Genomic DNA, 13,868 nt, shown 5'->3' with positions numbered 1-13,868 from the left:
AGAATGACAGCCTCAACACTGCATTTAATCTATTATTAGACTCTATTGGCTTTGCTCAAAAAGTAAATGAGTCCACCCACCACTTTAATCATATCTTAGATCTTGTTCTGACTTATGGTATGGAAATAGAAGACTTAACAGTATTCCCTGAAAACTCCCTTCTGTCTGATCATTTCTTAATAACATTTACATTTACTCTGATGGACTACCCAGCAGTGGGGAATAAGTTTCATTACACTAGAAGTCTTTCAGAAAGCGCTGTAACTAGGTTTAAGGATATGATTCCTTCTTTATGTTCTCTAATGCCATATACCAACACAGTGCAGAGTAGCTACCTAAACTCTGTAAGGGAGATAGAGTATCTCGTCAATAGTTTTACATCCTCATTGAAGACAACTTTGGATGCTGTAGCTCCTCTTAAAAAGAGAGCTTTAAATCAGAAGTGTCTGACTCCGTGGTATAACTCACAAACTCGTAGCTTAAAGCAGATAACCCGTAAGTTGGAGAGGAAATGGCGTCTCACTAATTTAGAAGATCTTCACTTAGCCTGGAAAAAGAGTCTGTTGCTCTATAAAAAAGCCCTCCGTAAAGCTAGGACATCTTTCTACTCATCACTAATTGAAGAAAATAAGAACAACCCCGGGTTTCTTTTCAGCACTGTAGCCAGGCTGACAAAGAGTCAGAGCTCTATTGAGCTGAGTATTCCATTAGCTTTAACTAGTAATGACTTCATGACTTTCTTTGCTAACAAAATTTTAACTATTAGAGAAAAAATTACTCATAACCATCCCAAAGACGTATCGTTATCTTTGGCTGCTTTCAGTGATGCCGGTATTTGGTTAGACTCTTTCTCTCCGATTGTTCTGTCTGAGTTATTTTCATTAGTTACTTCATCCAAACCATCAACATGTTTATTAGACCCCATTCCTACCAGGCTGCTCAAGGAAGCCCTACCATTATTTAATGCTTCGATCTTAAATATGAGCAATCTATCTTTGTTAGTTGGCTATGTACCACAGGCTTTTAAGGTGGCAGTAATTAAACCATTACTTAAAAAGCCATCACTTGACCCAGCTATCTTAGCTAATTATAGGCCAACCTTCCTTTTCTCTCAAAAATTCTTGAAAGGGTAGTTGTAAAACAGCTAACTGATCATCTGCAGAGGAATGGTCTATTTGAAGAGTTTCAGTCAGGTTTTAGAATTCATCATAGTACAGAAACAGCATTAGTGAAGGTTACAAATGATCTTCTTATGGCCTCGGACAGTGGACTCATCTCTGTGCTTGTTCTGTTAGACCTCAGTGCTGCTTTTGATACTGTTGACCATAAAATTTTATTACAGAGATTAGAGCATGCCATAGGTATTAAAGGCACTGCGCTGCGGTGGTTTGAATCATATTTGTCTAATAGATTACAATTTGTTCATGTAAATGGGGAATCTTCTTCACAGACTAAAGTTAATTATGGAGTTCCACAAGGTTCTGTGCTAGGACCAATTTTATTCACTTTATACATGCTTCCCTTAGGCAGTATTATTAGACGGTATTGCTTAAATTTTCATTGTTACGCAGATGATACCCAGCTTTATCTATCCATGAAGCCAGAGGACACACACCAATTAGCTAAACTGCAGGATTGTCTTACAGACATAAAGACATGGATGACCTCTAATTTCCTGCTTTTAAACTCAGATAAAACTGAAGTTATTGTACTTGGCCCCACAAATCTTAGAAACATGGTGTCTAACCAGATCCTTACTCTGGATGGCATTACCCTGACCTCTAGTAATACTGTGAGAAATCTTGGAGTCATTTTTGATCAGGATATGTCATTCAAAGCGCATATTAAACAAATATGTAGGACTGCTTTTTTGCATTTACGCAATATCTCTAAAATCAGAAAGGTCTTGTCTCAGAGTGATGCTGAAAAACTAATTCATGCATTTATTTCCTCTAGGCTGGACTATTGTAATTCATTATTATCAGGTTGTCCTAAAAGTTCCCTAAAAAGCCTTCAGTTAATTCAAAATGCTGCAGCTAGAGTACTGACGGGGACTAGAAGGAGAGAGCATATCTCACCCATATTGGCCTCTCTTCATTGGCTTCCTGTTAATTCTAGAATAGAATTAAAATTCTTCTTCTTACTTATAAGGTTTTGAATAATCAGGTCCCATCTTATCTTAGGGACCTCGTAGTACCATATCACCCCAATAGAGCGCTTTGCTCTCAGACTGCAGGCTTACTTGTAGGTCCTAGGGTTTGTAAGAGTAGAATGGGAGGCAGAGCCTTCAGCTTTCAGGCTCCTCTCCTGTGGAACCAGCTCCCAATTCAGATCAGGGAGACAGGCACCCTCTCTACTTTTAAGATTAGGCTTAAAACTTTCCTTTTTGCTAAAGCTTATAGTTAGGGCTGGATCAGGTGACCCTGAACCATCCCTTAGTTATGCTGCTATAGACGTAGACTGCTGGGGGGTTCCCATGATGCACTGTTTCTTTCTCTTTTTGCTCTGTATGCACCACTCTGCATTTAATCATTAGTGATCGATCTCTGCTCCCCTCCACAGCATGTCTTTTTCCTGGTTCTCTCCCTCAGCCCCAACCAGTCCCAGCAGAAGACTGCCCCTCCCTGAGCCTGGTTCTGCTGGAGGTTTCTTCCTGTTAAAAGGGAGTTTTTCCTTCCCACTGTAGCCAAGTGCTTGCTCACAGGGGGTCGTTTTGACCGTTGGGGTTTTACATAATTATTGTATGGCCTTGCCTTACAATATAAAGCGCCTTGGGGCAACTGTTTGTTGTGATTTGGCGCTATATAAAAAAATTGATTGATTGATTGAAATACAGGTTCAATAAATGGTTTGCGCCATGTTACAGTACCATACTTTGCAATTTTTTTTCCGCTATGAAGGCATTTGAGTTAGATTAAAAAAAAAAAAAATTGTTGACATAAAGTTGGTATATCAGTATGCTCTCCACAAAAAATTATGAAGTGGCTGAGCACTTGCCCACATGGTCAAATCATAAAGAGACTGGAGGTCTATTTTTGACATTCTACGATCATGTTCGATTTTCAAGAGTCAATAATTCAAAAACCGTTCAGGTTATGACCACAATGTTTAATACACATATAAATAGTACCCCAGATATGTGTATTCTACAATATGAAGATTATCCATTGAATCCCTTCTTTAGTACATCTCTTCGAAATTTTGTAGTTTTTTTTTTTTTTTTTTTGCGAGAATGGACAAACTGCCATTTTTGTGATGCTACAGAATGAAAAAATATCCCTGTATTCCATTTTTGAAATTTTCTACTGCATCTGGGGTGCCCAAGTAGGAGTATTCCAAATTTGAGCATTATATCTGCATTTTTAGCTGAAGATAATGCCTTTTAAAAATGAAAGAAAGCTCAAAAAACATTCACGAGTGTAAAATATAATTGTGGGTACCCTGATTTAAAAAAAAAAAAAAAAAAAAAATATATATATATATATATATATATATATATAAACCTATTTGGAATTAAGCAGAAATATTTTACATGTGTTCATCAGACATATGTGGGTACTTGTTTATAAAAAAAAGAGAGAGAGAATCCAAGTCGGTGACTTGGGAAGATTTTGGAAAATCTAATGATTTCACACGGAATGACCCATCAGCAAGAGTGAAGGGGAAAGTAAGACAAGACAGTAGTGAAATCAGCTGTACTGGACGACTTACAGACGGTGGCACTAACAAAAAGACAGGAGGCAGAGCTGAAGATGTTGTGATTCTTTTTGGGAGTGATGAGAATAGACAGGATTAGAAATGAACATGTCAGAGGGACAGCTCAGGTGGGACAGTTTGGAGACAAAGTCAGAGAGGTGAGACTGAGGTGGTTTGGACATGTGCAGAGGAGGGACCCAGGGTATATAGGGAGAAAGATGCTGAGGATGGAGCCACCAGGCAGGAGGAGAAGAGAGAGGACAAAGAGGTTTATGGATGTGCTGAGAGAGGACATGCAGGTGGTTGGTGAGACAGAGGAAGATACAGAGGACAGGGTGAGATAGAGATGATTGATCTGCTGTGACACCCCCTAATGGGAGCAGCCAAAAGGAGAAGATTGTTTTAATGCAGTAAAGATTGTGGATACCGTCCTCAAGCTATTTAACTGCTGCTCCTTCTGTTTTGTCTTAGTGTTGTGATTGATTTGCTTTTACTTTTTATTTATTTTCTGCATTCATGTCTTTTTGTTGATCTTGCAGATATGCAGCAGCTGTTTATGGGAAAAGAGGGCCTTCAGCCTGATCAAAGAGACCAGAGTCCCAGTCTGGATCATCAGGAACCAGATTCACCACACATTAAAGAGGAACACCGGGAACTCTGGACCAATCAAGAGAGAGAGCTGGAAGATGATGATGTCATCAACTTTCCACAGACATGTGTCCCTATGAAGAGTGAAGATGAAGTGAAATCTCAGACCTCACAGCTTCATCAAAGCCAAACTGAGGAGAGCAAAGGGGCGGAGCCTCGAACCACTGAATACATGAAGACAGAAGCTGATGGAGAGGACTGTGGAAGACCAGAACCAGACACAGAGGTCTCAGACCAGTCTCAACGTGACACCAGGGAACCTCAGACAGCTTTAATTTCTGTAAGAAATAGTCGAGCTGCTGTACATAACAAGCGTCCTGATGTGAAACCACTTCAATGCTCTGAGTGCAGTGGAACTTTTCAATACAAGAGCGTTCTGAAGGAACACATGAGAACACATACTGGAGAGAAACCATATCGGTGCTGTGAGTGCGGCAAAAGATTTGGCAATAAAGGCAATCTGAATAAACACAAAGTGATTCATACAGGAGAAAAACTATACAGTTGCTCTGAGTGTGGTCATCGATTCAGCATCAAAGGCAACTTGATGAAACACCTGAGGCTTCATACAGGAGACAAACCTTTTAGCTGCTTGCTTTGTACTAAAAGCTTCTCTCGGTCATCAACACTGACAAACCACATGAGATGTCATACGGGAGAAAAACCTTACAGCTGTCCAGTTTGTAAGAAACATTTTCGGGAGAGTGGGCACCTTGTGAAACACAAAAAAGTTCATGCGAGAGAGAGGCCTCACATTTTGCCAAGTGTGTCATAAATTTTTTGCACGATCCACACATGGAAAATGTGATGATGAAGCATTTGTAGAAAAACAGAAAATTTGAAGTCATATTTGAAAAATGTGCCAGGAGGCTGAGGTGTTGGACAACAATGTAACATCTCTGAACTTTGAAACAGAGTTATCGTGTCACCTGTAGGTAATGGCAGACTTGGACATGATGGAGAACCAGTGCTGGTTCCTACCTGGAGCTGGAGCAGCTTGTCATTAAAGGTGGAATTTATGTGGAACTTCAGGAGCACTTACAAATAAAACCAGAACAGTTGTTGAAAACAAAGTACTGTTGTCAGGTGATTGATGACAGACTTTTGCAAGATGATACAACATAGCCAAGTTGTTCTGGAGTCATTGATCTTCTACAGAGCACCGTTCCTTCACGTTTATTCCCGAACAGCAAATCAGGGCACATTTTGAAGCATTACCTGAACTTCTTGATCCATCTTTGTTAATCTTGTACAAACTTGATATACAGTAGTGTTCAGAATAATAGTAGTGCTATGCGACTAAAAAGATTAATCCAGGTTTTGAGTATATTTCTTATTGTTACATGGGAAACAAGGTACCAGTAGATTCAGTAGATTCTCACAAATCCAACAAGACCAAGCATTCATGATATGCACACTCTTAAGGCTATGAAATTGGGCTATTAGTAAAAAAAATAGAAAAGGGGGTGTTCACAATAATAGTAGCATCTGCTGTTGACGCTACAAACTCGAAACTATTATGTTCAAACTGCTTTTTTATCAATCCTGTGAATCACTAAACTAGGATTTAGTTGTATAACCACAGTTTTCCATGATTTCTTCACATCTGCGAGGCATTAATTTTGTTGGTTTGGAACCAAGATTTTGCTGGTTTACTAGTGTGCTTGGGGTCATTGTCTTGAATGTCATTGTCATATCATGATGCTTGCACCACCATGCTTCACTGTCTTCACTGTGAACTGTGGCTTGAATTCAGAGTTTGGGGGTCGTCTCACAAACTGTCTGCGGCCCTTGGACCCAAAAAAGAACTATTTTACTCTCATCAGTCCACAAAATATTCCTCCATTTCTCTTTAGGCCAGTTGATGTGTTCTTTGGCAAATTGTAACCTGCACATGTCTTTTATTTAACAGAGGGACTTTGCGGGGGATTCTTGCAAATAAATTAGCTTCACACAGGCGTCTTCTAACTGTCACAGCACTTACAGGTAACTCCAGACTGTCTTTGATCATCCTGGAGCTGATCACTGGGTGAGCCTTTGCCATTCTTGTTACTCTTCTATCCATTTTGATGGTTGTTTTTTGTTTTCTTCCACGTGTCTCTTTTTTTTTTTTTTTTTTGTCCATTTTAAAGCACTGGAGATCATTGTAGATGAACAGCCTATAATTTTTTGCACCTGCGTATAAGTTTTCCCCTCTCCAGTCAACTTTTTAATCAAACTACGCTGTTCTTCTGAACAATGTCTTGAACGTCCCATTTTCCTCAGGCTTTCAAAGAGAAAAGCATGTTCAACAGGTGCTGGCTTCATCCTTAAATAGGGGACACCTGATTCACACCTGTTTGTTCCACAAAATTGACGAACTCACTGACTGAATGCCACACTACTATTATTGTGAACACCCCCTTTTCTACTTTGTTTTTTTACTAATAGCCCAGTTTCATAGCCTTAAGAGTGTGCATAGCATGAATGCTTCTTGTTGGATTTGTGAGAATCTTCTGGTATGTTGTTTCCCATGTAACAATAAGAAATATACTCAAAACCTGGATTCATCTTTTTAGTCACATAGCACTACTATTATTCTGAACACTACTGTATGTAGTAGTTACTGTCAGTGTCTGTCGGCACCAAATTTGACATTGGGATCCAATTTTTTGAACTGTTTAATGAATTTCATCCCAATTCTCAAAATCATTGGTAGTACCTGGTAACCTCCGGGTGTTTGTAGCCTTAACAGCTTCAGTCATGTTCAAACGTCATTAAACGGGATATTTGTGTTGACTACGGTTTAAAACTTGTTTGATCGTGTTCCATCAAGGTAAAAATTTGAAGCCGAAGCAGCATTTGTTGCAGTTTTTAATCATGTCTGGCTGAGGGTGCAGCTCCTTTCTTTCCTTTTCAGGTGAGTTGCCAGGTCTCCACTTTATAAACCAGCCTGTTAGGAGTCGAGCCAGATTAAGCCGTTTTATACTTTATCATTTAATTAACACAAAGGTCTAAGATTATCATAGCATTCAAAGCTCAATTTATTTTATTTATATAGCACAAAATCACAACAATGCTGCCTCAAGGCGCTTCACATGGGTAAAGTCTAACCTCACCAACCCCTCTGAGCAAAAACAGATGACAGTGGTTAGAAAAAACGTTTTTTTTTTTTTTTTTTTTTGAGGAAGAAACCTCAAGCAGACCAGACTCAGAGGGGTGGCCTTGCTTAGACCATTGTAAGAGTTAAAAGGTTTTTTTTACAAAAGATGGAGTTAAAAAATGACTGGAAAAGCAAGAAAAACAGTATGTTATTGAGGTAAAAACTGTACATCTCGGTGCTTTGTGTCTGTTTCCAGGTCTTGAAAAGGTAGGGTGTGCTGAGCGTAGCTCAGGGCTATCTATTTTTCTGTTTGTGTATCTGAAAAAGGATCCCAAAAACCCATGTACAATATTTGACAGAATATGTTGTTTTATTTTGATACAGGGTATCTCAAAAAAAAAAAATGTACCCAAAAGTATTTTGACAGCACAGAAAAACCAATCAATATTACCAGACATTTTCTGCATGACCATGTGGTCGAAGTATGTAATTTTTCTTCCCAATGCACAGTTTTTAGTTCAGTCTTTCCTTTTTGATGTTTTAACCCGTTATCTTTTACACCACATGATCAATGTAACCTCCTTGTCTGAAGTTTCTTAAGAAACAAATCATCTGTCTCCAGTTTTCCGGGAAACCACAGAGCAAATTCAAGTCTCTTTGCCATTTGCTGGGGAGTTAGTTCACTCTGAGACTGAATTTTGTATGGAAAGAGATGCAAGTCAGCACTTAGGATGCATTGCACAGAATCAGACAATTTTTCTTCTCTGAATTGGGATCAGTTGTGGCATTTTTCCAGGACTTTGTCTTGCAGAACAAACTTTAGGGTTCCTGAAATGTCCACTGTCGATTTTGCAAGTTTTTACACCTACAAAAATGGAGAGGTGTGTAATTTTTATAGTAGGCACACTTGAACTGTGAGACATAGAATTAAAAAAAAAAAAAATCAGAAAATTACATTGTATGATTTTCTTGACCAACTTGGCACACTGCAGGGATTTTGATCCATTCCTCCATACAAATCTTCTCCAGATCTTTCAGGTTTCGAGTTTCAGCTCCCTCCAAAGTGGCAGATCCCAGGAGGTGGGGAGAGTTGAAATACAGATTATGGACTTTTTTGATCAGCATTGAACATGCCATTGGATCTGGGGAAAATAACCCATAATAATTAACATGTACTAAACTGGACTGTTAAACATCATGGTAGGCAACACTGACTTTTTTTTTTTTTTTGGTCATTTTCTGATGTTTGTTTTCAATGTTATTATACAAAATGCAAAATAAAACTTCAGACAGAATGGTCAATGTGTGGAACCTGTAGATCCAAAACCAGCTGATAGTCTCTTTTTAAGTCTTATTCTATAGCGGTGTGAGGAAAACTGATGACAATGTGCCGTGATTTGAAGTACATTATGACCTTGAAACCATGATTCCTGTTGTTAGAAACCCAGTCATTCAAAGTGGATTGTGATGGCCCTGTTGGTTTCTGTGATCAGGTGACTCATCACCTGTGGTCTAGTGACCTTCAGTCTGCTGACAGAGGAATCAAAGCACTTTGTTCTTTCAAACCTGCACGTCATCCTGCTGCAATGCACAATGTTGGGTGTTGCCAGAACCCTGATCTGCCAAATGTTGGTGAGAACATAAAAACAGTGCAGCAGCTGAAGGCGGGGAAGGCTGCAGGGATCTGAGGTCTTCCAGACGGGCAGAGGTTCTGGTCTCCTGGCATTGGTAAAAATGTTAGTTTCAGTCCCAGAGGCGAGTTTCATCCCTACGCAGCGATAGAAGGGAGTTGTGCCATTATAGAAAGGAAAGAGTTTATTAAACTTTTATTTTGAAATTTTGCATTAGCTCTTTGTCTTGCTGTGTATAAGTTTGAAGTGGTTTGTTTAATTTTATTGTGAAAGTCTTAACTTTTATTCGTGCTGGTGTATGTGCATAACTTAGCTTAATGGTTTAATTTTATTTAATGACTGCTGCCGTGTGAAACTTTGCTTAAGTGGTTTAATTAGTTTTATTTTGGAGGTCTGCGTTAGCCGTCTTTTTCCGCTGCTGAAAGTGACCTTTTATTTTGGAGGTCTGCGTTAGCGTTTCTTCCTGTCGCTGTGTGTAACTTTGTGTTCGTTCGCAGCGTCCTGTTAGTTATTTTTCCACGCTTCATGTGAGCTCGAGCAGAAATGACCCACCGGCGACTCCACGTGTGCGCAGGTTGGTTCACGTTGATTCTCATCTAAAATGATGATGATAGATAAACGTGCTGTTTGCGTTCTGACGGTTGTTTGTTTTTGCGTTCAGTCGCCATATTGTTCAAACACAAAGAGCAGCGAGGGTTTTTTATTTTTTAGAATTTTCTAAAATTCAGAAAACGATAAAAGCCGATTTTTTTTCCTCTCTCTCTCGATGAGGAAATGTTTGAACGCAGTTTAATATGTGGACGAAACAAAAACGGGTTTTTGTAACAAAATCAAATCTTAATCCCAGTGACTGAGCCCTTGAACTAGATTTACTAATTACTGTTATTATATTAACTTGAAATGAAACATTTGGTTCAGATGTTATTTATGTCACAGTGCTGGAAATAAGGCGATGACGTCGCTTTATGCGCAAATATAAACAAGACCGGACCAATCACTGATGTGCATTTCTCACTGACGTCGTAGGTCGAAGGTTGCATGCTAACCTCAGTTCTGCACCGTATGTAAAAGTGAACACTTATGAAAGTGGACCAGGACCAGGTTGCAATTCAGATATTGTGCAAAATGTCTGTAAAAGGACAAAAAAAGGTTTATTTGAATGAAATAAATCAACTGAAATGAACCAAGAGCTGCTCTTTCTTTCGGCTGCTCCCATTAGGGGGCGCCACAGCAGATCAATCGTTTCCGTCTCACTCTGTCCTCTGTGTCTTCCTCTGTCTCACCAACCACCTGCATGTCCTCCCTCAGCACATCCAGAAACCTCCTCTTTGTCCTTCTGCCTGGTGGCTCCATCCTCAGCGTCCTTCTTCCTACAATCCCTGGCAAAAATGATGGAATCACCGGCCTCGGAGGATGTTCATTCAGTTGTTTAATTTTGTAGAAAAAAAGCAGATCACAGACATGACACAAAACTAAAGTCATTTCAAATGGCAACTTTCTGGCTTTAAGAAACACTATAAGAAATCAAGAAAAATAACTGTGGCAGTCAGTAACGGTTACTTTTTTAGACCAAGCAGAGGGAAAAAAATATGGACTCACTCAATTCTGAGGAAAAAAATGATGGAATCATGAAAAACAAAAGAACGCTCCAACATTGTCCTGTATCTGGTAGCAGCCTGTGATCAGGACTTATGTCTCTTTTGTCCTTTATTTTCACAATCATGACAGAGTTTTTGGAGCGAGCAGCAGCCCCACAGCAGGGGGAGTGGAGTTTATTTTTATTTTTATTTTTTTTTACGTGCGCGCGCGAGGGAATCATCCATGGAGATTATTTTACTTATTAACTACACAGATGTATAATAAAGCAAATGATGACTGGTTTCTAAAGACAATTATGACAGAGTTTGTTTTTGGGAAAGAGCGAGGAGCAGCCTCAAAGCAAGCCGCGGAGTTTTGTTCTTCCTTTTTTTTTTGTTACGTGCGCGCGCGAGCGAATCGTCTGTGTGGAGAATATTTTATTAATTAACTACACAGATGTATAATAAAACAAATGGTGACTGGTTTCTAAACACAATTATGACAGAGTTTTTTGGGGGAGGAGCGAGCTGCAGCAAGCAGCAAAGTTTCTTCTTTTTTTTTTTTTATTGTTTACATGTGCGCGCATGAACGAGACAGTTGGTCCTCAAACTGGGTTCCACAGAGGCGGAAGGACCGCTGAAAGCGGCCGTCATCCAGACTCAGCTCCTGCAGCAAATAATGATACTCTCTGTATTGGGAGCTTTCCACAACAACTCGCTCCGTGTGATCAAGGTCCGTCATGATGACTTGACTCTGAGCGAAATGGAAGCTCCTCCTATTTGATGACGCACCGGGGCAAATTTTCGCAGCGAAAGTCCATCCAAGCAGAGCGACACACCGGGCGAAGGAGGCGCGTCCGTCGCCACGCAACCCCTGCAAATTTGTAGCGTCTGATCGCGCCCGGTGTGAATGCGGCGGAACTCCGTGAAGTAGCGCTATTATAGATGTTTTAAGGCTGTAAAACCCCTCACTACACACTTTTCTCAAACAGGCATTAACATTTTCTCACTTTTCTCTCTTGTGTAAACACTGCCTTTTTTCTTCTGTGCGAGAAGATTATAAACAGACACACGCAGAACACAATGCGCGGCTCTCCCTTCGCTCACTGCCTTTGGAGGTACGGATGCGGGACCCGCAAAGAATCCAAGTCCTCTCTTGGTGGCCACGGAGCTCTGCGGCTACAGTCAACATCCGGATCAAACCAGCGAGCGTAGCCTCTGGACCTGTTGCCAGATTTGGCGCAATTCCGCACAGCAGACAGGAGGGCGGCGGTGTGATTGACAGTGAGAGCAATCACGGTGATTTTTTTTTTTTATATATATATATATATATATATTTTGTTAGTCAAGAGAGGTGTCGGATCACGGATCCAGTATAAATAGCTCGCGGAGCCAACGTCAGAGGTTCCGGAGCGCGCTCCGGCTTGCTCCCCCTCAAATTAAGCCCTGACTGAAAGTTATCGATTAGCTGTAGCTTCCTATAATTTTTAAGTGGTTTATCGGTTTAGCTTTATAAAAGATAACTTTTCAGTTAGCTGATTATCTGTCATCGAAGCTAACTTTTTGGTTAGCTGTGCCCACCACTGGTGTTGACAAATATTAAATGACTGGGATTTGAAATTGGGGGGGGTGCTTCATCATCACTTGACTTGTTAGTGTAATTGGTTTGGAATATAGAGGCCAAGAATCACCAAACTTATAGGAAAGGTGCATCAGGTCAAAACCTCACTCACATTTACATGGTATGTAAAACAGACATGCTAAATGCTAAGGGCCTTGACAGAAAATTTATGTTCAATTTGGGTGTTTTTTTTTGGGGGGGGGGGGCAGCACGGTGGATTAGTGGTTAGCTCTGTTGCCCCACAGCAAGAAGGTCATGGGTTCAATTCCCACCTGTGGCCTTTCTGTGTGGAGTTTGCATGTTCTCCCCATGTTTGTGTGGGTGTCCTGTTTAGAAACGGACTTCAATTTTGTATGTTGTATTGAAAGATGCCTTCCCTAAACAGAAAGTTGCTTGTGTGTTCAGCTTGCAAGCTGAACACACAAAGTGCTCTGCCGCCTCCCCTCAGCCCTGCACTCAGAGGAGCGGGCCATTGTCCTCAGCGTGGGTCAATGAAGTTATGTGATTGGTTGGAAAATGTTGCAGTTGACATTTATATGCAGTGACTGCTCGCGTTGTATTATCTGAAACTGTATGTGTAAAAGTAAAACTGTGTTTTGTCTGTGTAGCGTGGTAAGCAAAAGTACAGTATGTATCATGGTGTTCCAGAGGAGATATGAAGTTATCAAATAGACAGAGAACATGGCCATGAGACATACGAGGTGTATTAGAATAGAAACCGACACTTTTATTTTTTTTTTTACTATATGGATTTGAATGACATGCGATGACACCAATCATGCTTGAACCCTCGTGCGCATGCGTGAGTTTTTTCACGCATGTTGGTGACGTCATTTCCCTGTAGACAGGCCTTGAGTGAGATGTGGTCCCGCCCTCTCGGCTGAATTCCTTTGTTTCACACGCTGCTCGAGACGGCGCGCGTTGCTTTATCAACATTTTTTCTGGACCTGTGAGGAATATCCGAATGGACACTATTCGAGAAATTAAGCTGGTTTTCGGTCAAAAGTTTAACGGCTGATGAGAGATTATGGGGTGTTTCTGTCGCTGTAAGGACTTCCCATGGAGCAGGACGTCGTGCAGCGCTTCCAGGCGCCGTCGTCGGCCTGTTTCAACCTGAAAACATCCTAATTTAAGGCTTAATTCACCCAGGACGTCGTGAGAGAACAGAGAAGATTCAGAAGAGGCCGGCATGAGGACTTTATGCGGACATTCCACTGTTTAAGGACATTTTTTAATGAAAGACGTACGCGCAAATTCGCCGAGTCGTTTCCGTGATGACTCGGCGAATCTGTGTGCGCCGCGACAGGAAAAACACCTCCGTGTTGAAAACCATTTGTAAAATTCAGGCGGCTTTTGATGGCTTTCAACAAGTGAGTAACTGAGAAATTGTTTAACAGCTTGGGCATGTTCCAACTTGTCCGTTAAGGTTTCCAACGGAGGTGTTTTTCCTGTCGCGACCCCCCGCGGTCGGGTCCAGCCCGACATGCGACTCTGCCCGCACGTTCTTTCATTACAAAATTCCGTTAACAATGGAATGTCTGAATAAACTCCTCATGCCGACTTCTTCTGAAAGTATTATTTAATTCATGTTTGTACTATTCACATCGGGTTAA

At 40.7% G+C, this 13,868-nt stretch overlaps 1 protein-coding gene across 1 annotated transcript in view; it reads left to right on the top strand.

Annotated features, from left to right (window-relative positions):
- The window catches only part of LOC117511357 (zinc finger protein 23-like), a 42,436-nt gene that overhangs the window by 26,871 nt on the left and 1,697 nt on the right, over positions 1-13,868 (top strand). The window contains exons 4-5 of the mRNA XM_034171397.1: positions 4,236-5,074; positions 6,292-6,301. Of these exons, the coding sequence (XP_034027288.1) occupies positions 4,236-5,074; positions 6,292-6,301 (849 nt within the window). The remainder of the gene's footprint in view (positions 1-4,235; positions 5,075-6,291; positions 6,302-13,868) is intronic.

Source organism: Thalassophryne amazonica, chromosome 5 (assembly GCF_902500255.1).
Source record: "Thalassophryne amazonica chromosome 5, fThaAma1.1, whole genome shotgun sequence".
NCBI classification, from domain to species: Eukaryota; Metazoa; Chordata; class Actinopteri; order Batrachoidiformes; family Batrachoididae; genus Thalassophryne; species Thalassophryne amazonica.
Note: the sequence above shows the minus strand (reverse complement) of the source record. Positions and strands in the feature narration are given on the sequence as shown.